This window comes from Trichosurus vulpecula, chromosome 1 (genome assembly GCF_011100635.1).
Source record: "Trichosurus vulpecula isolate mTriVul1 chromosome 1, mTriVul1.pri, whole genome shotgun sequence".
In the NCBI taxonomy this organism is placed as follows: Eukaryota; Metazoa; Chordata; class Mammalia; order Diprotodontia; family Phalangeridae; genus Trichosurus; species Trichosurus vulpecula.
The window spans coordinates 85,137,170-85,162,771 of record NC_050573.1 but is presented as its reverse complement, the minus strand read 5'-3'; the positions used below and the strand labels follow the sequence as shown (position 1 = coordinate 85,162,771).

Sequence of the window (25,602 nt, the reverse complement as noted above, 5' to 3'; positions counted from 1 at the left end):
CATTCTTCCAGCCTACTTCTTGACTTTAAACTTTATGCAAGGGCCAGACTCTGCATCCTTTTGGAGGGAATGTCTGGGCTGGACTTTCTGTTGCTTTCTGAAGATTATTAAAAGTTGTATTATTCCAGAATCTCAGGGATAGCCCAGGAGGGAGAATCCTTAAGTTTTCAGTGCTCCTAAAGTGGTTGAATCTAGGATAAAGTCTGATTGTTGTCTTCTGCAAAGTTCCTAGCCTGGGTTTGGGTATGAACAACAGGCCTGCGGTTTTGCCACGTTTGGAGCTCCAGTAGACTGCTGTTGGATTCAGTCACTATCAGCTAGCTGGAGAACTCTACTCCTTGACAGTGACAGAACTGCAGGTTCCCCTTTGGTCTGGGATTCTTTGGTTGATTATTCTGCTGCAGGGTTCAGATGGGACTGGAGGCTGGAACTTAGACCTCAGATTTGCTTCTGGGGTCAGTCACACAGCCGCTGCTTCTTTCTTTCTTTTTTTTTGTTATATTTTTAACAATTAATTAATTAATTTTTAGTTTTAGTTTACAACATTCAGTTCCTTAAGTTTTTGAGTTTCAATTTTTCTCCCCCTCCCTCTCCTCTCCCCTCCCCACCCAACACAGCATGCAATCTGATATAGGTTCTACATATACTTTCACACTAAACATATTTTCACAATAGTCAAGTTGTAAAGAAGAACTATAACCAATGGAATGAACCACAAGAAAGAAGAAACAAAAGAGAAACAAAAACAAAAACAAACCAAAAAAAAAAAGAGTAAATAGTTTGCTTCAATCTGCATTCAGACTCCATAATTCTTTCTCTGGATGTGAATCACTTTTTCCATCATGAGTCTTTTGGAGTTGTCTTAGAACCTTGCATTGCTGAGAGGAGCCAAGTCTGTCAAAGTTAGTCATCAGAGATAACCATGTGTCTGTAATCATGTATAATGTTCTCCTGGTTCTGCTCCCCTCACTCAGCATCAGATCATATAAGTCTTTCCAGGTTATTATGAAGTCTGTCTGCTCCTCATTTCTTATAGCACAATAGTATTCCATTACATTCATATACCACAACTGGTTCAGCCATTCCCCAATTGATGAACATCCCCCTGATTTCCAATTCTTTGCCACCACAAAAAGAGGTGCTATAAATATTTTTGAACATACAGGTCCTTTTCCCACTTGTATGATTTCTTTGGGATACTAGCCCTAGAGAATAGCCCTAGAAGTGGTATTGCTTGGTCGAAAGGTATGCACATTTTATAGCTCTTTGGGCAAAATTCCAAATTGCTCTCCAGAAAGGCTGGATCAGTTCACAATTCCACCAACAATGCAACAGTGTTTCAGTTTTCCCACATCTTCTCCAGCATTTATGATTCTCCTGTTTTGTCATGCTAGCCAATTGGACAGGTGAGATGTGGTACCTAAGAGTTGTTTTGACTTGCATTTCTCTAATCAATAGTAATTTAGAGCATTTTTTCATATGACCATAGATATCTTCAATTTCTTCCTCTGAAAACTGCCTGTTCACATCCTTTGACCATTTACCAATTGGGGAATGACTTGTATTCTTATAAATTTGGCTCAGTTCTTTGTGCATTTTAGAAATGAGGCCTTTATCAGAGACACTGGTTGGAAAAATTCTTTCTCAATTTTCTGCTTCTCTCCTAATCTTGGTTACATTGGCTTTGTTTGTACAAAAGCTTTTCAATTTGACACAATCAAAATTATCCATTTTGCATTTCATGATGCTCTCTACCTCTTGTTTGGTCATAAATTCTTACCTTTTCCATAAATCTGACCGGTAAACTATTCCTTGCTCTCCCATATTGCTTATAGTATCAGCCTTTATATCTAAATCGTGAACCCATTTTGACTTTATTTTGGTATATGGTGTGAGATATTGGTCTATGCCCAGCTTCTGCCATACTATTTTCCAGTTTCCATTGCTTATTTCTAAACTTGCTTCCTGCTCGATACATAGCCTATGGCCTGCAACTCCCCGAAACACCACCCCCAGTATGTCCAAGATCTGTGACCCAGAACTGAGTAATGAATAACTGAGCTGCCAGTTGGCACCTGCTCCTGCACCCTTCAGAAGGTCAGTCCTGTCTCTGATGGATCTGAGGCCTCTTCTTGCCTTTGTGCATAGGCATTCCTTGTCCTGGAATGGTCTACGTGTGACTCTACCTGGCTATTCCCCATCCCCTGTGTCCAAAGACCTCCCTTTCTATCTCCCTATGCCTGTCTGGGCTGGAAAAATGACTCATTGTGATTTTTTTCCTTGGATTTCCTGATCAGGACACAGTCTTCCTGACTACAGGCCTAGTGTTCTACCAGCTCTGCCACCAGCCTGCCCTAGAATCTATCCAACATTCTGGAGTCCTACTCCTGGGTCCTTTTTTGAAGGGAGGAGGCAGGGCAGTTGGGGTTAAGTGACTTGCCGAAGGTCAGACAGCTAGTAGGTGTTAAGTGTCTGAGGCTGGATTTTAACTCAGGTCCTCCTGACTCCAGGGCTGGTGCTGTATTCACTGTGACACCTAGCTGTCCCCTCCTAGGTTTTTTTTTTAACATTCTCTAAGTACCCATGTGGTATTCCATTGTCCACCTGTGGTCTCTCATTCTTGATACTTGACCAGCCTACATCCTTTTCTGAATATACATCTCCTAGAGAATGTCATTTACTCCTCTTATTGGACTGTCTGTACACTGCAGCCTTTTTATAAGAAGGAAGAAAGAAATGGATGGAGGAAAGAAGGAATGAAGGGAAGGAGGGTGGGCCTACAGTGTGCCAGGCTCTGTGCTAAACACTTTACAAATACTTTTCTCATTTGATCTCCCGTATGTCTCACTTTGTCTTCTGCATCAGTTATGCTTGTGGTGTTCCATAATGCCTGACCATATAACATCATCAGAAAAATACTGGTGTTAAAATGATGGGCTTTTTGTGTTAGGGAAAAGTATGGGAGCCTTGAAACCCTACATCATTTAACAGACACAATCCAGATTGCGCACATCTTCCTATTCAAATTTGGGGTCCAGGTCATTGTTCGATCTATAGTGCCTTTCTTAGGCATCTGTGCCAATAGACTAACTCAGTGGACAGCCTGCCCACACGCATGCCGTTGTTTGGATGGTAGACATTCTTTGTCTTTGTCCATCATTTTCCTGTGCAAGTGTTGAGCATCTGATTTCTGACTGTGCTCTAGTACCCTGGGGCTTCATGCTATAGTATGTAGCAGTATGAGCAATATAATGTCACCTACTGACACTGGTGTCTAGAACCTCTCAACCATCTGCAGGGACGTAACATTTATAGTTCCCATGCCAGTGGTGAACGTTTTTTGCAAACAGATAATTTCTCTATTTTATACCTCACTTGATATTACTAATCAAAAACTCATTGAGCAGAGTATAACCTGTGGTCTAAAATCCAGACTCTAGGACCAGGCTCAATCTAGGGGGTGGGTTAGGAGGTGAGGGGATGGGTTTATCATGGTAAATTAACTAATGGACCAGGTTTTGTCTTAGGTTTCTTATAGGGAAGTAACACTTTGGCTTTCACCATGATTTCTGAGGGGGACATCAGAATTTGGGCTCACACCCTAGCACATAAACAATCAAGACAACTCTCACTCTTCCCCCAGGGACCTATACAGTCCTCCAGACTGGTAGCACTGTGGTAGAAGAACAAGTATATTACAAGGATGCCATCCACTTGTCATTCACCTTTCATGCATTGAAAAGCTTACATGGCAGTGAAGGGATATTACATGTATGTTTGTATGTGTTCTTGGCATCTGGGCTAGTGGTCTTTTACATGGGCCTTTGCTGGACTCCCATGAAGCTGCCCCTAGGTGCCAGGATGACTATTTTTGGAGGCCTGATCAGATGGATCAGAGTTGAAGGCCAGGCATCACTCAAATCAGTGGCCCATGACAGCATGGCTCCACCGGGCCTTTGTGGAGCTAAATTCTTAGTCTTCGTGGAAGCTGTGGCAATACCTAATACCCATTTGGTAACACGATTCATGCCTTACTTTGACCTGTTGGGGCAATTCTGTTCATTCAACTCAGTGAATTCCCAGTGGTGAAGTCCAGCCAACTGAGTTAGGGGTGGGTGGGTGGATAGATAGGTAGGGTAGTAAAAAATGTCTGGATGGGATCCTCCCCTTAGCCAAATGAAATATGTGAATGTTAGAAGCACAGCAGCTACAGCAGAATGTTTATAATAATTGCTAGGTATATCACAGAACCATTTGGCTTATGCACGATGCATATGGCTAGGCTGCAATTCATCTTAAAATATTTGAGCTTTTTAGTGGACATCTGGCTCAGTATGGATATTGCACTGGTGCAATATGGTGGTCAGAAAGGTGAAAGGTCTTTAAAGCTGCATTCAGGGAGGTATAATGTCTGGAGCAAAGGAGGGAACTTCTCTTCTGTGCCCTGCCCTTGTCAGACTGTACCCTCACACCATGCTTTATAGGCTGGCCCAGAAGAGGGTTACCAACATAGTGAGAGAACTGGAGAATGTACCGTGGGAGGCTTGGTTGAAGGAACTGTGAATGTTTAGCCTGGAGAAGAGAAGACTTAAGCCATGATAGTTAGTTCCAATTATTTGGAAGAGCCGCCATATGAACAAGGTATTAGATTTGTTCTTCTTGGCCTCAGAATGAAGAACCAGAATAGTGTGTGGGAGATGCCGAGAGGCAGACTCAAGCTTTATGTGAGGCATATTCTCTTAACAACTGGAGCTAACCTGAGGTGGAAGTATTGGGCTTCCCATCATCGGAGGTCCTCAAACAGAGGTGGGTGACCATTTAGTGAGAACATTATAGGCAGGTAGAGGTTGAACTTGGAGGCCTCTGAGGTCTCTTCCTGCTCTTAAATTCTGTGATTCTATGAGATGAGATTTGGTATAGTGGTGAGCAGTTTAGAGTGATTGAAAAGCCCTCTTTATTTTCTGGCATATGACCCTGGCCAGCCTCATCCTTCAGACATCTCAGGGACAGGGACAGTCCTGTGGGCTTTTGCCTGATAATGTAGGGTATAGAGGAAGGTGTCCAGTTTCTGGAGGACATACAGGGTAAAGAGAAGGGAACAAGATGAAGTTCTTATGAGCAAGCTTCTTGGAGGAGCTGAGTTTTGGAGCCAGGGAAGCTAGAAGGAGGCATGCTAGCAGGGACAGGTAGAGAAGGAGATCTGAGGTCTCCAGCTGGGTGAGCCATCTGTCCTACCACGAACCCTCTTCAATCACCTCTTTGCAGGGCTGCAACCCCCTGTTCCAGACTCAGAGGAGCCGCCTGCAGAACCACAGGGCCAGGATCAACCAGCAGATCAACAAGGAAATGAGGATGCGCACAGGGGCGGAGAACCTCTTCAAGTGAGTGCCCTGGACTAGCCAAGAGCTTCTCAGAATGGTCCAGGGAGCCTCACATTCCAAAGTTATTCCCTGGGAAACTCCTTGTGGAAATGGGTCCTAACCTGCCTCCCTGTATGGGCTGTGTCTCTCCCTAAAGGCAAGATCTGTCTCCTCTCCCGCTGCCCATTCTAGGGGTTCTCTGAGGGTTGGGGCTGTGTCCCCCTCTCTGCCATTCTGGGTGTATCCTGAGGTCAGGTGTATCCCCTCCCATCCTGAAGGCAATGGCTGTCTCCTCCCAATTCCAGGCATTCCCTGAAAGCTGATTTTGTGTCCTCTTTCCCATTCTGGGGGTTCTCTAATGCTAGCCTCACCAACTGTCCATTGGGCATTTTCAACTGACTTTTCTATAGGCATAGGTTCCCTGAGGACGGGGGCTTTATCATGTTTCATCTTGCTCTATCTGGGACAGGGGCTGAGATGTGAGTTGGTATCCTGAGAGAGAGTAAACATATGCTTATCCTTAAGGGACCAGGAAATCATTTTTTGGCTTCCCATTCTAACTCCTACTAGCCCCTCCTTTCTCTTTCTTTCAGGACTTCTTCCTTCTCTGCAAGAGTGCCTACCCTCAGGCTCCCTCTCAGTATGTGGTTCTAGGTGTCCTTCCTCTCCCCCACGTTCCCTGCTCATGCTGTGCCCATTTCAGCCCCCACAACCCCTTGGCCAAGCCCCAGTCACCCTGGGACATTTGGAGGATGATATAAGCCCCGCCTTTGTCCTGGGGCAGCTCCCCCGTTGGGCATCCCCCACATGCCTCCAGACTTAACCAACCCTGCCTCCCCTGTTCCTTCAGAGTGTCTCTGGAGAGGAATGCACTGTCTCAGCACTTGGTGACACCTGGCCCACAGAGGAAGGACTCAGCACCAGGTTAAGATTTATGGGATCACAGGTCACAGATTTAGAGTAGAAAGAGATCTTTGAGATCATTGAGTCCAAAAAGAGGACACAGGTTCCCAGAGAGGTTAGGTGCACAGGTAGTAAGTAGCAGAGCCAAGATTTAAAATCAGACCCTCGATAAGCATTTTTTAAGCACTTCCTGTGTGCCAGGCACTGTGCTAAGTTCTGGGGATACGATGAAAAGCAAACTTCTTTGCTTCTAGGTCCAGTCCCCAATCTGCTGCGCTGCTGCTGCCTCTAAATATAATGTAGCTCTAGAAGAGACTCATAGAGATGGTCTCTCCAAACTTGTGTCTTTACAGGATGGGAAACCAGGGCCTGGGAAAGTGAGGGGACTTGCCTAAGCAGGGCGTCTGACGATGCCTTGGATTGCAAATCCCTCCTTCCAAACCACCCCCTTCCTCTGAAAAAGTGCCCTGAAAACCCCTCTTCCCTGGCTTCCCCTTGGGAAAACTCTCCAGGAAGGAATGCAGGTTGCTGAGGGGGAAGAGCCCTGGTCCGGGCCTCCTCGGAGGAGGTTCAGTCCTCATGGTTCCAAAGTGGGAACTCTTCTAGGTAGGATTTGTAAAGTACTTTGTCCTGATTGATCCTCACAGCAGCCCTGGCGGGGAGGTGGTATTATGCCCATTTTTACAGACGAGGAAACTGAGGCTGAGAGAAATAAAAGTGACTTGCCCAGGATCACACAGTTGGTAAGTGTCTGAGGCTGGATTTGAACCTAGGTCTTCTTCAAGTGACTTGCCCAAGGCCTCACAGATAGTAAGTGTTAGTGCTGGGGTTCCAACTTGGGTCTCCAGATTCCAGCTCCAGAATTTTTCCACAATAAATGTTTCAAATGGAATGTTCTCCAGGCTCCTTCCTCCTCGGGGCATTTTCCTCTAATAACAGAATCACAGCTCTCTCTATATGTTCCCACTTATCTAATGTCCTTGTTTAGAAAAAAATATGGGACTCATCTAAGTGATACAGAGGTCAGAGCCCTGGGCCTGAAGTCAGGAAGACTTGAGTTCAAATCTAGCGGCAGACATTTAGCTTTTTGCCCTGGGCGAGTCACTTGGTCTCTGTCTGCCTCAATTTCCTTAACTGTAAAATAGGCACAATAATAGCACCTCCCTTTCAGGGTCGTTGTGAGGATCAAATGAGATAATGTTTGTAAAAAACTTAGCACAGTGCCTGGCACATAGTAGGTGTTTAATAAATGCTTATTTCCTCCCTCAGAAGAATAATAGCACCTCCCTTTCGGGGTTGTTTTGAGGATCAAATGAGATAATGTTTGTAAAAGACTTAGCACAGTGCCTGGCACATAGTAGGTGTTTAATAAATGCCTATTTCCTCCCTCAGAAGAATAATAGCACCTCCCTTTCAGGGTCGTTGTGAGGATCAAATGAGATAATGTTTGTAAAAGACTTAGCACAGTGCCTGGCACATAATAGGTGTTTAATAAATGCTTATTTCCTCCCTCAGAAGAATAATAGCACCTCCCTTTCAGGGTCGTTGTGAGGATCAAATGAGATAATGTTTGTAAAAGACTTAGCACAGTGCCTGGCACATAGTAGGTGTTTAATAAATGCTTATTTCCTCCCTCAGAAGAATAATAGCACCTCCCTTTCAGGGTTGTTGTGAGGATCAAATGAGATAATGTTTGTAAAACACTTAGCATAGTGCCTGGCACATAGTAGGTGTTTAATAAATGCTTATTTCCTCCCTCAGAAGAATAATAGCACCTCCTTTTCAGGGTTGTTGTGAGGATCAAATGAAATGTTTGTAAAAGACTTAGCACAGTGCCTGGAACATAGTAGGTGTTTAATAAATGCTTATTTCCTCCCTCAGAAAAAAAATGTGGCAGAGCCCTGCCTCTCTGACTTGCTTGGGGTGACTTTGGGCCTGGTTAGTCTCTTCCCTGATTTGAGCCTTGAGTTTTCCCGCCTGTGAAATGAGGCTAATAATTGCACTTGTCCCCTACCTCTTTCACCAGACTCTCCTGCAGGAACAACTTTAGACCCCCTAAGTCAAGACATCTTTTAAAAAATGTGGTTCTTTCCCTAGAGCTACCACCAACCACCGAGTCAAGGAGACCGTCGCCCTGGAGCTGAGCTATGTGAATTCTAACCTGCAGCTGTTAAAGGAGGAGCTGGAGGAGCTGAACAGCAGTGTGGACGTGTACCAGACTGAGAGGTGCCCAGGGCTGGGGGGCGGGGAGGAGGCTCCAGCTTGGAGTCCAGACTTCTCATTTTTAAGAAGGGCCTGAGAAAATCCTTGTCCCATCAGTGTCGGAGCTGGGGCTAATGATAACAAACATTTCTGCGGCACTTTGTTGGTCTGCAAGTGCTTTATATTTAAATTATTCTCCCTTGTCCCCGACAGTGACCTCGTTGGGGGTGGGGGCAGGGATGACTAGCTCCATATTGCAGATGAGGGCACCGAGGCACTGGGAAAGGTCACACAGCTAGTAAGCGGCCGAGTCAGAATTTGAACCCGTGTTTTCTTGCCAGAAATCCAGGGTTCTTTCTTCTCTCTCTACCCCTTCTTGGGGATTTCATCCGCTGCCGTGGGTGCAGTTATCATCTCTGCTCAGCTGATTCCCAGTCTTCATATCCAGACCTGAGGCTCTCCCCTGAGCCCTTCCAGCCCTGCATCACCAGCTGTCCACGGGACGCTTTCCAGGGGCTAGCCTACAGGCATCCCAGACTTGACACGTTCAAAGCAAAACATCTTCCCTTTCTCTCCCACATCTTCTTCCTGGTCCTTTTCAGTCATTTAGATGTGTAATCTTGAGGTCATCCTCAACCCTCACTCTCCCTCACAAGTATCCAATTAATTGCAAGTGTAGTTGATTGTTCCTCTTGAATTTGTTACTTTCCTTTCAATTCCTCCAGCCCAGCTCGGGCCCTTTTGGCCTCTGAACTGTTGTAGTGACTAGCCTTCCGACTGGGCCTCCTGGCTCTACCTCCTCCGATCCGTCTTCCAAACAGCTGCCAAAGTGATATTCCTAAAACACAGATCTCAATTTCCTCAACAGAATCTGTGGTTTGCTAGTATCTCTAAAATCAAACACAAACTTCTCTGGTGGGCATTTAAGAACCTCCACAACCCGACTCCAAACAGCCAATTCAGCTAAATGCACCTTCTGATGTTCCCCACAGGTAAAAATGCTACCTCCTGTCCCCTTGCCTGCACAAACTGTCCCTTGGCCTGTAATGCCCTCTTTCCTAGGTCCATTCAGAGCTCAGCTCAAGTGCTTTTTCCTAACTGAGGCCTTTCCTGATTCCTTCTCCCTTGAAATCACCAAGTATTTTTTTTTTGTACATACTTAGGTATACTTGTTTTCCCCTAGAATATGAGCTCCTTGAGGGCAGGGGTTATTTCATTTTTCCCCTCTCTGTATCCTCAGTGGCACATAGCAGGCACTTCATCGATTCTCACTGATTGATTTTCAACTACCCCGAAGTTGCCCTACTTCAGGGTCCCCACGGCCTTTTGTTTCAGGGACTGCTTCCCTCGTCCCCCCCAGACGTACAGGTTTCTGCCAGCCTTAAGTCACTCTCACTCTAGAGATAAGAACTGTTATTATCTGAGAAGCCAAGTGGAAGGAACGCCGGCTTTGGGTTCAAGAGACCATTAATCAAGGGATCAGAGTCAGAAGGGGCCTTAGACATCATCCAATCCAGGGCTTCTTAAACTTTTTCTACTCCTTAAACCCAGAATTTAAGAAGCGCCGAATTCTAAACCATCTATTACAGAGGAGGAAAATGTAGGCTCAGAGAGGGAAGTGACTTGTCTAAGGTCACACAGCTAAAAAACTTAGCAGAGCTAGAATGAATTCAAACCCTGGTCTTCTGAACCCAAACCGGTGCTTTTCACACCATACCACCAAGTGTCTCCTTTCAGCACCATAGCTTATGCTCTGGGTGACCTTGGGCAAGCTAGTCCCTACCTTCTTATTAAGCCTCCATCTTCCCATTTGGAAGATGGTGGCAATGGTATTTGCTCTTCCTCCTGTACAAGGTTGTTATGGGGAAAATGCTCTAAGGCTTATAAAGTGCTACGGAAATGTGAATGGTTATTATAACTGCTTTTCCTTACCCCATTCCTAATGCTTCATTTTAAATGAGGGTCCCCTGAGTCTAGGCTTGGGAGAGAGCCAGGTGCCTGACCACAGGAACCATAGGGCTGGGGCTGCTGGTTTGGGGGTGAGGGTGGGGGAGGCTCTGGCTCATGGAATCTCAGCATTAGAAGGGACTTAAGAGGTTGTTGGAATGAAAGAATATATGAAAAAGCATTTATTAGTCACTGTTTGCCAGGCACTGTGCTAAGCACTGGAGATACAAGCAGCAGAACAAGGTAGTCCCTGCCTTCAAAGAGCTTACTATGTTTTTGTTCTTATTTATTATTTATTTTTATTTTTAATATTTATTTACTTTTTAATATTTCTTTTTTTATTTTTACTTTTTTAAGGAGCTACTTTCTAATAGGGTGGACAAGGGAGTATTTTGGTCTAGGAAGTCCTGAAAGCTGTGAATAGAACAGTAGGCCAGTCCATTGGCATGTCTTTTCCAGAGGATATGGTAGTGTTGATTTGAATACAGCTCTTCCAGTCTAGAGGTAGAAAGGAAGGTCCATCTGTGTTTGTATGAGGCAACAGCAGAAAATGGCTTGGGTTATGAAGCTTGGTGCCAGGGTGGGCATTGGAGGTTAGGCTCAGCTCCTTCTAAGCATGGTCTCCGGAGGTCTGGTTTGACGGGTGAAGGAGCAGCACCAGAATGAGGAGGGAGGGAACAAGCATTTATTAAACACTTACTATGTGCCAGGTACGGTGCTAACTGCCTTACAGGTATTATCTGGTCTTGGTGCAGAAGTGTGGATCCAGTCCCCTTGCTTCTCTAGGCTGGCTACTTAGCCTTGGGTGGGGGAGTGGGGTGAGGGGTCCTGGAGCAGGGGGACCCCTGGACGAACCTCAGAGCTCAGAGTCTCTTTTGTTTCAGCGAAGGCATCAGTGTCCCCATGATCCCACTGGGGCTGAAGGAGACCAAAGACTTGGATCTGGCCACACCCTTGAGGGTAAGTCCTTGGCCCTGACTGAGGAAGGTCCCAATCTGAGGGAGAGACAGGGCCTCTGCCCTCAGGGAGCCCTTAATCGGAGAGGAAGATGGCCTTTTCCCAAGGGGAGCATACAGCCTGGTTGGGAAAGAGTCTGGTGATCTGGGTTCCGGTTTCTACTCTGACATATCATAGCTGCCTGACCGGGGCAAATTATTTCTCCTGCCTCAGTTTCTTTCCCTATAAAGTGGGGATAACATTTGTGCTACCTTCCTCCCAGGTTGCCTCAAGGAAAGTGTTTTGGAAGTTTTAAAGTCTATAGAAATGTGAGCAGATATTATTTGTATTATTATGGCTTCTACCCTATAACTCTGGATTCCCCAACTTAGCATTCTGGGTCCCCCATAGTCTGTCCCCACCTAACCTTCCCGACCTTGTCTTCTTCCAACTGCCTCCTCTTAAGCTCTCCACCCCTCAGCAAGACTGGATATCTGTCCCAACTACATGTCCTGCCTCTTTTTTTTTTTTTACATCTAAACCTTGTTCTCAACATTTCCTAAACCTGAAGTGCCCTTTCCCCCACCTCTACTTTTTGAAATTCTATCCATCCTTCCAGGCCCAGTGGGGCAGCCACCTCTTCCAAGAAGCGTTCTTTGATTCCTACCGCACGCTCCTAAGATAAGAGTGATTTCTCCTTCTCTGAGTCCTCACAAGCATGACAAGAGACCTTTCACCTTTCCCTCAGAAGAAATGTGAGACGTCTTCACTCCAAATATTCATATCGACCTTTTGTGCCTACCTTGTGATAGAGACTTCTGAGCTCACGTCGGTCTGATGAGCCACAGTTGGATACACTCTACATTGACCCTGACACAGTGATGTCTTTTTGGTCCTCTTTGAGAAAGAAAGACAACAACCAACCAACCATCTGTATATAGCTCCCTGAAGGATGCTAAGATCCAACCCTGGGCTTTAGACCTCACTGACCCTTTGGCATCTCCCTGGGCCTCTCACAGATGATCCCTGGGACCTGCCTTCGGCTCCTAGGCCATTTCACCTTTTACTTCTCACTAAGATTCTCTGATTCCTAAACTCCCAGCTGAAGGCCTCAAGCCTCCCCAGTCCCTTAGCTTTGTTGATTCCTAGGACTCCCAAATTTATTGTCCCAAATCCTTGCTGTCTTGCCTTGTCCAGTCACCTATCATATTGTCCAGATTGCTACTCCTCATTTGGCATAATGGATAAAAAAAACCCCAAACAACCCCCTAAAGGTTCAAATAATAGTCTTTGTACTAAAATCATTCTACTATCTTAGAGCAGAAGCAGTTCTAAAGGCATTTCGAAAAGCATTTCGGGACAGATAAAACAAAAACCACTAGCTAAATGCAATAGTCAAGGGGGGCTCCTTAGGGTGGCATGAACTCCTCACCAAAATCTTAAAGCCACCTTAGTATTCTTCTTTGCCCAAAGCTGTCCACAGCTGAGTCCCAGATCAGGCCAACCTGCCTCAGGCCTGCACTCTCTAATCTCCTTCCTTAAGAGTCCTGGCTGGTGTAATGGGACTATAAGGAGGATTAACTCCCACCCCCTCAGTTCTACCAGTGTCACTGACAACACCCTTCCTCTATGGAGGCCAAGGTCTTCAGATGTTGTTTCCTAGCCCGATTCCTTCCTTCTAGCGATGATAACAATAATACTAGTAGCTCCCATTTCTGCTCTCCTTAAGAAGGTTCATGAAATTTGTGCCTCCAGTAGCTCAGTGAGAGAGCTAGTGCGGTGACTGGTTATCCTCACTTTATAGATAAGGAAACCAAGTCTTTCATGGGAAATGACCTCATAGCGAGGGAGTATCAGCTGGCATTTGAAACCAGGTCTCCTTATTTCAGTAGCAACAATAATAATGCTAGAATTAGGTTTTAGTAATGCTCCTGGCAAAGCTCTCATGCTATCTTTGTGGACCTAGAGAGATGTGGGCAAAATGGTGCTTGGGAATTGGTTGAGGCAGTTAAATGACCTGGAATGCGAGACCTGGAGTCAGGAAGACTCAAATTCAGATCCAGCCTCAGATACTTGCTGGGTTACCCTAGGCGAGTCACTTAACTTCTCTGTCTGCCTCAGTTTCCTCATCTACGACCCAGGGTTGTTGTGAGGATCAGATGAGATGATATTTGCAGAATGCTTTGTAAACCTCAAAGCAGTATAGAAAGTTAGCTAATGTTATCATTGCTGTTATCAAATGACCACACCTAAAAAGTAATCATTAATGGGTTGAAAGTGTCCTGGAGGGACTTCTCCAGTGGAGTGTCCCAGACTCTGACTTAGGCTCTGAGTTCTTTCACATTTTTATGAGTGACCTGGATAAAGGCATAGATGGTATGTTTAATCCAATTTATAGACGATATAGAATTAGAAAGGGTTGTTAACACTTTATATGACAGAGTTGGGACCCAAAAAAATCTAGATCAAGGTGGGCCAAATTTAATAGGTTTCAATTTAATATAGCAAATGTAAAGTGCTACATTTGAGTTCAGAAAATCAGTTTCTCACATACCAAATACTGTCTAGCCATACCGTCCCCATGTCACGTGAAATATTCATCCATGATGGGAGCTTTTGATCATCTACACGTTGAATGAGCACAATGTTGTCTCTGCTTTGACCAGGTTCATAAATTCTTAGAGAATGGGTCTTTCAGACCATCTAGTCCAATTCCTCCTCAAACAGGAATTTTCTTTATGATATATCCAAGAAGTGGTTGTCTAATTGTCCCTTGAAGACTTCTACTGAGCTCCTCCTGAGGAAGGGCTGTTCTGTTTTTGGATAACTAATTTTTATAAAATTTTTCTGTATGCTGAACCTCAGTCTGTATCTTCTATCCAGTGTTTCTAGTTCTGCCCTCTGGGGCCAAGTGTAATGATTCAAATCCCTCTACTCTGTGATAGTCCTTGAAACCGTAGGAACACAGATTCAGAGCTAGAAGGGGCCTTGGATGCCAATGAGTCCAACCGTCTCATTTTACAGATGAAGAAACTGAGGCTGAGAGGTTAGGTGACTTGCTCAGGGTCGAACAGCTATTTAGTGTCTGAGGAAGACTGGAATTCAGGTCTTCCATTTTGACTCTGCCATTTTGATTCCAGGATAAGCATCCCTAGTCCCTTTATCTGATCCTATTATGGCATGATTTCAGTCCCTTTCACCATCCTGGCTGTCTTCCTTTGGACCCTTTCCAGTTTATCCATGGTCTTCCTAAAATGGGACATTCAGAACTGAACACCATCCCTTCATTCACTTTCATTCCCCAGGAGATGATCTCAGAACACTATGGTGAGGACAGCACCTCCTATGAAGTGGAGATCAAGAAGCTTATGGACCTGAGACAGGTGTGTGGGCAGGTGGCCAGTTATTCAGCAGACCACGTAGACAGGCATGGGCAGAATGTGTACTGTATGCTCACCTATGTGGGTGAGGGGGATGGGGGAGGAACTCGAGGGGAAGGGTGGGGTGAATGGAAGGAGCTAAACTTGGAATCAGAAAATAAATGTCTTCCCTGCCACATCGCAGGGGTTAGGGGCCCGGTGCCCCCGGGATTTGGAAAATCTATGTAAAGTTTTTTTGGCCTTCCCTTTGTACCAGAGAAGAAGTCTGAATTTTTTCTTTTTCTTTTATGGGGTGTTTACAGTACCTTATTGTAAAATTTGGGTTTAGTATTTGGTCATAGGCTCTGTGTCATCTGACTTTGCGTGTCATCTGCAGCTTCCACAAAACTCCCCCCAAATTCCCATTTAATTTCTTATGCTGATCCGCAGTCACGATGTAGGAGGGATAACTGTACCTGCGTTCTAATACTGGCTTTGCCGCTTACTGGCTGATTAGCCCTGGGCAGCTTGCTTTGCCTCTATGGATTTCATTTTCCCCATTTGTAAGAATGAAGGAATTAGACTTTCTAGCTTTAAACTTTTGTGATTCTGCAAGTAATAATAATAATAGCTAACATTTACATAGCATTTACTATGTGTCAGGCGTTGGGCCAAGCACTTAAATAGCAACAGCTGACATTTATGTGGTGCTTACCATGTGCCAGGGGCATATAGATAGAGTGGATAGAGTGCCTAGAGCTAGGAAGACTCCTCTTCCTGAGTTCAAATCTGGCCTCAAACACTTCCTAGCTGTGTGACCCTGGGCAAGTCACTTAACCCTGTTTGCCTCAGTTTCCTCATCTGCAAAATGAGCTGGAGAAAGAAATGCAAACCTCTTTAGAGGTTAAATGACTTGCCTGTGGTCACACATACAGCTAGTAAATGTCTGAGGCTGGATTTGAACTTAGGTCTTTTGACTCCAGGCCTGGAGCTTTATCCACTGTACCCCATATACATGGTATTCCCCAAATCCTGGAGTTCTCTACTTTATCTCCCCTCCTCCTCCTCCTAGTTAAGGTTGGGTAGTGGAAAAAGACCTGGATTGAGAGTCACTTGGTTCTAGCCCTGCCTCTGACACTCACTTGCTCTGTGGCTGTGGGCAAACCACTTCTTCCTCCTGAGCCTCTGTTTCTCCATCGGTACAATGAAGAGGTTGGTATGTCACTTCTTGCCTAATTCCCCCCTTCTGTTCTGTGGTTCAGTGACCCTGGACTTCCTGCTGTTCTTTAAACAAGACCCTCTCTATCTCCTGCCTCAGTGCTGTCTTCTATGCCTAGAATCTTCTCCCTCCTCACCTCCTCCTCTTGTCTTCCCTGGCTTGGACCCAGATGGCTCTGGAGGAGAAGGTGAGGCCGGTGACCTTGCACAGTCCTCCCTCACTTAAATCAAAGTCGATTTCAAGACATGTTGTCATCTCCCTGACATCATGATCCTCTTCAAGAACGAAGGACAAACAACAACATTGAGGTCTTAGTTAAAAATTTCACCTTTTGCAGGAGACTTTCCTGATCCTCCTTAATGCTAGTGCCTTCCCTCTGAGATTATCTCCAATTTATCCTATCTGTCTAACTTGTTTGTATGTAGTTATTTCCATTTTGTCTCCATAAGAAATGTAAACTCCATTAGGGCAGTGCCAATTTTCACCTTTCTTTGCCTATTATTCAGCCCAGTTTGTGGCACATAGTAAGCGCTGAATAAATGTTTGTTGACTTGACTGTCTTGGTTCTCTCTCCTACAGGCCATCAGAACCCCTAGTAGGAACGAGGCAGGTCTGGACCTCCTTATGGAATACTATAACCATCTCTATTTCCTGGACATCCGCTTCTTTTCTCCCAATAGAAACCTTGGAGTCTTCTTCCACTGGTGAGCAAGGCATGAGCTAGTATCTTCTTCCTCAGAGATACAGAAAATGGTTTGGGACACAGGACATGACCTCTGTTTTTAATTTTGATGTGCAGGTCTGACAAACCTTCCCAACTTTAACCATGACTCCTTTCTTACCCCGCCCTTTTCCATTTTCCTGAAGTCTGGCCATATGTGTAGCTACTGTCTTAGGTGGAAAGCAATAGTCAAACCTTTGGAATGGGCCACCTTGGGATGTAATGAGCAGCTCCCTCTCCCCTCTTTTTGGGAGGCAATCAGGAGTGGGTGACTTGCCCAGGGTCACACAGCTAGCAAGTGTCTGAGGTCACATTTGAACTCAGGTCCTCCTGAGTCCAGGGCCTGTGCTCTATCCACTGCACCACCTTGCTGCCCTCTTCAGCTCCCTTTCACTAGAGGTGTTTGATGAGACTCCGCAGTAAAAAATGGATATGTTGGGGTTGCTGCTGTAGAGGGGATTTGAGCTAGGTTTGTCTCAAAGTGGAATAGGCAGCTCCAGGAAGTAGCCTCGACCATTGATTAAGTTCTTAGAGAGGGTGTCATATGCATCTGTAGAGAGAATGACAAAATCCTGGACCTGGGAGAGCTTGAAATAAAATATGTCACAGAATCACCGAATTGTAGGACCTTAGATCCATAGAACATTGGCGTCTTAGAAGGATTCTGAGAATTTTAGACTCAGAGAAACTTGAAATTATGAAATCCTGAACTACTGGAATCTGAGAGTGGGAAGAAACCTCATAGGACATCTTAATGTGTTTCTCTTCTCCCCCAGTACAGTGATCCTTTCTAGAGCCTCTCTTACAGGTGGATGAAGAAATCATTTATCTTTTCTTCTGCATGAGTCTTATCTGCTCAACCAGACTAGGAGCTCTCTGAGGGCAAGGATTATGCCTTATCTCCTCCTTCCTGTCTTCCAGTGTACCCTGGTTTGGTCTGGGTGTCCACATGGATTGTTCTGATGAAAGCATGAAGGGGTGGCTGAGCCAATAGTTCTGTGAATGGGCATATATGTATTGGGTGGAGAACTCCCCAGCTTGCCTCAAAGACTTCCATCTTTCTTTCTTTCTGCAGGTATGACTCCCTCACTGGGGTCCCTTCCCACCAGAGGACCCTAGCCTTTGAGAAGGGGAGTGTCCTTTTTAACATTGGTGCCCTTTATACCCAGATTGGGGCCCGGCAGGACCGGGGCACTAGGACAGGCATTGACTGTGCCATTGAGGCCTTCCAGAGAGCGGCAGGTATGTCTCCCTACCCCCTAGAGATGGGCTGGTCACCTTTGGGCAACAGAATCATCTCTTGCTTTAGCTTTTGAGGAACAAGCAGTATATTGGCATATGTTAGGGACCAATTTGCATGTAATATGCATGTATTTTTGTTTTGATCTTTATAGTATAGGATAAGGGAGCCAGAGGGAGGAGACATGCCCCTTTTTTCACTGGGCTTTGGGTGGGGAAAGCTGTAATTAAAACAAAACAAAAACTGTGTATATAGGTGGGCCAGTGTGCAAAGATGATAAACTCGAGTAGGATGTTCTCTGGGGCAGTGAATAGCACAGGGTGGTGGGGAAGTGAGGGCAAGACCAAATGCTGCATTGGAGGAGAGTGTGGGCAGAAGGGAAGGAGCTAGTCATATTGTGATCTGTCTGGTATCAAGGTCTCTTGACTGCAGATGAAACTGGGGAAAGATAAAAGCACTCCAGTGACCTTGTGACACAGGGTCATTGTACTCCTAGGCTTGAAACAGCCCAATGCATGAGACTCTTCCTATGGGTATGCAACGTAGTACCACAGACATGAGCTATACGGAATATGCCACCCTGGTCACCAGCTCATTAGAGACAGACTGCTGTGCCAGGATGAGGTCTCCCATTGATCCATTCCTCTCCCTTCTGTCAACATACTTCATTCTATAGCTAAAGTGGCTGGTGCGCTTGTCAAGAATATCGGAAGGAAAGAGTTGCTCCCTTCCTGACCCTCAAGGCTCAATTGCCTTGTTGTTCTGTTTGGACTACAGTTGGACCCAAGGGTTGAGAAGGAATTTTGTGGGACCATTTCCCAAATGGTGTCTCTGATCCCATAGGTGCCTTTAACTACCTGAAGGAAAACTTCTCTAATGCTCCAAGCCTGGACATGAGTGTGCCCTCTCTCTCAATGCTGGTTCGGCTCATGACTGCCCAGGTCCAGGAGTGCGTCTTTGAGCAGCTTACTCTGTCTGGGACCCCTCGAGAACCTCTCTCCCAGATGAGACTTGCCCAGGAAGCAGCCCGGGTATGCCCCTCACTGAACACTTACTTCTCTGTCTCAAGTTCTTGAGGACAATGAGAGGTTCCAGGACAGGCTGAGCCAGTGGTTGGTTGCCTCTGAGGGGGAGGGGAGATGAGGCAGTCTTTGAAGCAGGGGCTACCTCCATATATGTAAGGACTTAAATTTGAATCCCAGAACTGCTACTTCTTACCTATGTGACCTTGTGCAAGTTCATTTCCCACTATGATCCTCAGTTTCTTCATCTATAAAATGAAATTGAGTCTTGGAAAGAAGATCACATTTCTAAGAGGCAGAACTAATAAGTTAGAAGTACATTGTAGACATGGAGGAAATCATGCACAGATACGCCACCCTGGTCACCAGCTCATTAGAGACAGACTGCTGTGCCAGAATGAGGTCTCCCTTTGATCCATTCCTCTCCCTTCTGTCAACATACTTCATTCTGTAGCTGAAGTGGCTGGTGCCCTTGTCAAGAATATTGGAAGGAAAGAGTTGCTCCCTTCCTGACCCTCAAGGCTCAATAGAGCAAGAGATGGAATGGCAAGTGTGGGGAATAGTGAGCATTTATTAAGCACTTACTACACGCCAGGCACTGTGCTAAGTCCTAAAGATACAAAGAAAGGCAAAACGCAGCCTCTGCCCTCTAGAGCTCATAGTCTAACGTGAAAACAACTCTGTATAAACAAGTCATAGATAGGATGAATTAGAGATAATCAATGGAGGAAAGCTCTAGAATTCAGGGAGATTGGGAAAGCCATCTTCTAGCCTGTGGAATTCTAGTTGGAACTTAAAGGAGGCGTGAGGAGGGAGAGTATTCCAGGCATGAGGAAGAGCCAGTGAATATGCTCAGAGTCTAGAGATGGAGCATTCTGCACAAGGAAGAGCCAGGAGGCCTCTGTTGCTGAATCACAGAATATGAGGTTAAATGTAAGGAGTAAGAAGAATCTAGGAGGGAGCCAGGCCATGAAGAGCTTTGAATGCCAAAGAAGAAATTTTGTGTTTGATCCTGGAGATAATAGGGAGCCACTGGAGGTACTGAGTAGGACTACTGGGATGATCAGACTTGTACTTTAAGAAGATCACTTTGGGAGCTGAGTGGATGATAGACTGGGGTTGGGAAATACTTGGGGCAACCATTGGACCATTGTAGGGGTCTAGGCGTGAAGTGATGAGGACCTGCACCAGGGTGATGGCAGTGCCAGAGGAGAGAATGGGGCATAAATGAGAGGCACTATGAAGGTAAATTTGATAGGACTTGGGAACAGATTGGATGTTGGGATGGGCTAAGAGGGTGAAAAGTTGAGGAAGACGAGTTATGAGCCTGGGGGACTGGAAGGGTGGTGGTGCCCTTGACGGTGGTAGGAAAGTTTGGAGAGGAGCCGAGTTTGTTCGGGAAAGATGACGAGTTCAGTTTGGGGTGGGAGAGTGGAGGAGGAAAGAGTCAGGGATGACTGAGATTAAAAGCTTGGGTGTTTGGGAGGGTGGTGGTACCCTGGCCACAAAAAAGGAAGTTTGGAGGGAGGGCAAGTTTAATGGGAAAAAGGATGATTTCTGTTTTGGGACATCCAGTAGAGATTGTCCAGGAGGAAATTGGCGAGGTGCAGTTGGAGTTGAGGATAGAAATAGGACTGGATATATAGATTTGGGGACCATTTGTAGAAATAATAATGGGCCCATGGAAGTTGATGAGATTACCAAGGAAGGAAAGTATATATAGAGAAGAGTACCCAGGATAGAGCATTTTTTTGTACATATAGATTTAGGACACTAAAGAGGGATGAACCAGCAAAGGAAGGAGCAATCAGGAAAGTGGGAGGAGGACCAGGAGAGAATGATGTCATGGGAGCCAAGAGAAGAAAGAATGTCTAGGAATAGAAGGTGGCCGGCAGCGTCAGAGGCTACAGAGAGATCAAGAAGGATAAAGACTAAAAAAAAGCCCATTGGATTTAGTAATGAATAGATTATTGGTAAGCTTGGGAGGTACAGCTTTAGGTAAGTGGTAAGACTGGAAGCTAGATTGCAAAGGATTAAGAAGTGAGGGGGAAGTGAGGACACTGAAGAACAAATATAGATGATTCTTTCTAAGTGTTTGGCGATAAAAGGGAAGAGAGAAATAGGAAGGTAACTTGAATGGATGCCCTGGTTGAGGGTGGGTTTTCTGAGGGTGGAGGACCCTTGAGTATGTTTGTGGCCATAAGAGAAAGATGCAATACAAACAGAGAAAGAAGATGAAAGAAAGGGAATGGTTGGAGGGCCAAGCCCTTGGAAGATGCAGGAGGGGATGGGGCAGGTAAAGATCACAAATACAGGGGTTGGCCTTGACTAGAAAGGCCATCTTGTTGTCAGAGACTGGATAAAAGAGGCAAGGATGCCTGAAGGTGCAGAAGGGTTTTGAGTTATAAAGTAGGGAGGTTGACGGAGCTTGCAACAGATGGCCTGAGTTTTTCAATAAGCACGGTGGTGAAGTCATCCGGAATGAGAGAATTAGGGGAAGGAGAGCTGTAAGATTGAGAAAGAGGTTTGGAATGCCCAGTATGGGAAATGTGATCTAATGTCACTCGGGGAAAACCAGCGTCTGACTGTTCTTACTAGACTTTTATTATCTAGAACACATTCTTAGTCTTAAATCTGTTTGCTAATTGTTCTTCCTAGCAATGACCCTGATCATCACCACTGCCACTGTTATTGATGAAGACCCAGCCCAACTAATGAACTCATTTGCAAATTGGCCTTCTCAGTACATCACCAATTATAGGTGTTATGGTGTCAAACATGGCTTAGCTGCCCACAACATTCCTGAGTGTGTGTGTCAGAACCAGATTAAAATGTAATTAGGAAATATTTAACAAGATAAATAAAAATACAGTAGAACAGGGCTGTCCAACCTTAGGTTTTTATTGAAACAATAGACAATGTATTTTGATTTGCCATTTTTGCGAGAGCTGTGAGGTAACTCAGCTTCTTTTACTAAAGCATTTATGTAATTTTCTATGCTTGTAGGCGGGCCACATTTTGGACAGCCCTGCAATAGAACATAAGTAATTTTAATATGTGGTTTTCTAAGTTAATATGTAGCTCACAGGGATCCTTATGTAAGTTTAGCCGTCCTGTTTGACCCCCCTGATGTAGGTCTTGGCTATCCTCTGATTAGCGGGTTATCAGATTGTCCCTGTGTGGATACCCTTCCGGACCTGGTGTTTGTTAACTTGTGGCTGCTGTTAGGGACTGTTAGCAAATCAATATTATTTGAAGGATTTTAAATTTTGTCAGCATAGGGAGATCTTCATTTGGGAGCTCCCTGCATTAATTCAGATGATCACTCTGACTCAAGTAAATCCCATGGAGTTGCCTGAGGTCATAAAGCCAGTAAGTTTCAAAGGTGGGATTTGAACCCAGGTCTTCCCTGATTCCAAGCCCAGTATTTTAGCTGCCTTGTTTCTTGGTGAATCAAAAGGGGTTTAACATACACCATTGGCCTTGAGTAGAAAAAAGGTAAAAATAAGTACAGTTTTTCCTAGAGTTAACCTTAGTTGTGATATGCCAACAGATCCTAATCCACACAGTTAAATAAACAGGCTATAAGTGGAGAAGAGTGCAGTGATAAAAGTATTGCCATGTTGAAATCTGCCCTGTGTCATAGAACAGAAGGGGTTCCCCTCCCTGAAAGTCTTCAAGCAAAGGCTCCATGACTACTTGTCGGTGTAGGGATTTCCTTTCTAGGTAGGAATTGGACTAGATGGCCTCTGAGAGTAGATGCTTCTGTGACCTGGGTTCAAGTCCTGCTGTACTGTTACTACCTGTGTGATGTCGGCCAAGTCACTTGGCCTCAGTTCTCTTGACTGTTAAGATGAAAGGGCTTAAACTAGCTCATAGGTTCATAGATTTAGGACTAGGAGGGATTTTAGAGATCATCCAATCTAACTGCCTCATATATATACATGGGAAAATATGGAGGCCTAGAGAAATGACTTGTCCAAGGTCACACAGGAGAGAATTGGGATTTGAACCCAGGTCATCTGACACTAACTACAGCATGCTTTTTCAGTGTGTGACACTGCCTTTGACTTTGAGGTCCTTTTAACTGTGACTCTATGATCTGATGCTGATTCTGTGACCGGTGTTGGTGGGTAGTGCCAGCCATTCATGACCAGACATGGCACACAGGCTGTATTAAGGCAGTGGGTATAGTTTTGAATAGAGACCTGGAGGCCTAATTAACTTCTAATCATTTTAAGAAGACTCCCTGGGGTGAGGGCACATAATGAGTTTCAGGAGACTTGAATGATGGGAAGAGACTGATGCCCAGTGTCCCAATAATCACTAGTATTTGCAAAGTTTGTTAAGGTTTACAACGTACTTTGCCAATAGTATCTCATTTTGTCCTCACAACAACCCTAGGGGTAGGCATTATCATTATCCTCATCTTTCAGATGAGGAAACTGAGGCAAAGAGAGGTTAAATGACTTGCCCAAGGTTACACAGAGTAGTAAGCATCGGAGGCTGCATTTGAACTCAGGTCTTCCTGACTCCAGGTCCCGCTTTGTGTCCACTGTGCCACCAAGCCACCAAGCTTGGGAAAAGACAGATGGAAGGATTCTCAATGGAATTAGCTTTTTGGAGTGGGATGAGATCATGAAAGATCCTTTCCTTTCCTTCCACGTAACTCGGGCTTTCTGTCGTCTTGTAGTAGATGGTCAGGAATGGGCCAAGAAAGAGCTGGAACAGAAGGGGCTTTTCACAGCCGGGTTTCAGCATCGTAGCTCTCTGCTTCTCCTGCCATCTCTCTTGTTCTTTTTGTGCATCTGTATCTTTACCTCTTTCTCTGTTTCTGTGTCGTGCTGTCTCTCTATAGGTCATTTTTTTTCATGGCTCTCCGCAGCTGAACCCTAGAATTGAGAAGGGGATATAGTGTACGTGTGTTTGTGTGTGTGTGCGCACGCACTCACGTGTGCCTCCTGCAATTTCAGGCTTTTTTCTCATGGCAGGAAAAGAATGAGGGCTGGGAAGGAGGAAGTTAGAGACAGAGGTGTAGATGGCAGATAGAAGAAGAGGTGGAGGAATGGGGGAGAGACGGGTATTGTAAATGCAGGGTGGAGATAGAGGAATGGGTGAACGGATGGTCAAGATGATAGATACAAGGAGACAAGAAGATATGGAGAGTGAGACAGGAGCAGACGAGGATTTAGAAGGTGTTGGGTAGGGGGCAGGAGAATGTTGAGAGAAGTGTATGGTATTGGAAGAGCCCAGGCTATATGGAAGAAGAGGGAGGGAGGTGGGAAGGGATGGAGGTTATTGGAGTAAACGAAAGGGAAGAGGCAGAAGGGACAGAAGAGTAGAAAGAGAGGGGGAGAACAGATAGAAAAGACAGAGAAGAGTTGATGGAGCCATGGAAAAGGAAGTAGGTGAATTTAGAGAGGAGACTGGGGAAGGTGAAGGGATACAGGAGATAATGGGCCTGTGAAAACAGAAGACTGAAGGGCATAAATAGAGGAATGGGGGCGACAGGAACAGATGGGAAAAAAACATGCAGAAAGGGGATTAGAGGAGGGGATGGAGGTACATCAGCAGGAATAGAATAGGGGATAGAGAAGAAGGGAGATAGAGGCAGGGGGAGGATACTGAGAGGGACAGGCCCAGGGAGGAAGATAAGGGTAGTGAGTGGTCTGGCTCCTGCATGGAGGGGTGGGACCTAGGGGGGAGGGGCTGTGGGTGGTTTGGGGGGTTGCACGTTCCCCATGCTTTAATGGGCCGCACTCATGGTACCACTGCTGGCAGGTGGAGGATGTGTACTCCCTTGTGTACCAGACCATGGTCCAGCCGCCTGTCAGAGACTATGTGCCCTTCTCCTGGACCACCATGGTGAATGTCAAGGCCAAACACTTCCGAGGCCTATCCCACTACTATGCTGCCATTGCCCTCTGTGATGGGCCCCGTGAGTAAATGCCCAGCCCCAGCTGGCCCTGACCCCTGGGCTTCCCTTCCCTTCCTTTCCCACACCCCTCCCAAGCCCAGGGGGAAATCTAGCTCCAACACCTGCCAATTGTCCCTTCTCCTGTCCACCTCCTTTGTTGACCCTTGCCTTTGCTTGGGGTTAGATATATGTGCTGACACTGTCACACTTTCCATGACAGCTTGCGCAGGGTCCCCTCTGCCTCGCTCCTTTGACCATCTCTGATTGCTTGTTGGTGGTGTCTCTGTCCCTCTGGTGCTTAGTTCTTTTATTGACACTGTAATCTCTCCTGCCTGTTTGACTCCTTTTAAAAAAACTCCTCTGCCTTTATCTGGCTCATTTGTTGTTTAACTGCCCTCTCTGTGAGCCAGATTGCTTTGTTGACACTGTCACCACCTGAGCAGTTTATTTGTTGTGCAGACTCAGGAGAGATTAGACATAGGAAGGAGGTCTCTTCCAGAGTCCAGCTTCCTAAGCAGAAGTGAGAGTCCCCTGCCCTACTGACTACTGTGTGAGTGTTGGGGAGGGGGAGTATCAGGGAACACATGGCCCATGTCTAGCAGGAGTGGCCTCTCCTCCTGCATGGGAAAGCCTTTGGGACCATATCACAATGTCATCCTTCTGCTTGCTTTCATTGTCACCAGTATCTCTGTGATTTGTTTCAGAAGAATCGGCCAAATCTTTTCTTATCCTGGGTATTATTAGGGAGACCAGGGTTTGGTGTTGGGGTGGGCTAG

At 45.6% G+C, this 25,602-nt stretch overlaps 1 protein-coding gene across 2 annotated transcripts in view; it reads left to right on the top strand.

Annotated features, from left to right (window-relative positions):
* The window catches only part of RHPN1 (rhophilin Rho GTPase binding protein 1), a 54,279-nt gene that overhangs the window by 15,155 nt on the left and 13,522 nt on the right, over positions 1-25,602 (top strand). The window contains exons 2-9 of one of the 2 annotated variants that reach the window (XM_036747201.1): positions 5,266-5,381; positions 8,361-8,489; positions 11,297-11,372; positions 14,654-14,731; positions 16,506-16,630; positions 17,723-17,889; positions 18,731-18,918; positions 24,691-24,847. In XM_036747201.1, the coding sequence (XP_036603096.1) occupies positions 5,266-5,381; positions 8,361-8,489; positions 11,297-11,372; positions 14,654-14,731; positions 16,506-16,630; positions 17,723-17,889; positions 18,731-18,918; positions 24,691-24,847 (1,036 nt within the window). Of the gene's footprint in view, positions 1-5,265; positions 5,382-8,360; positions 8,490-11,279; positions 11,373-14,653; positions 14,732-16,505; positions 16,631-17,722; positions 17,890-18,730; positions 18,919-24,690; positions 24,848-25,602 lie in introns of those variants that run through there. The other variant, XM_036747268.1, reaches the window with a different exon arrangement.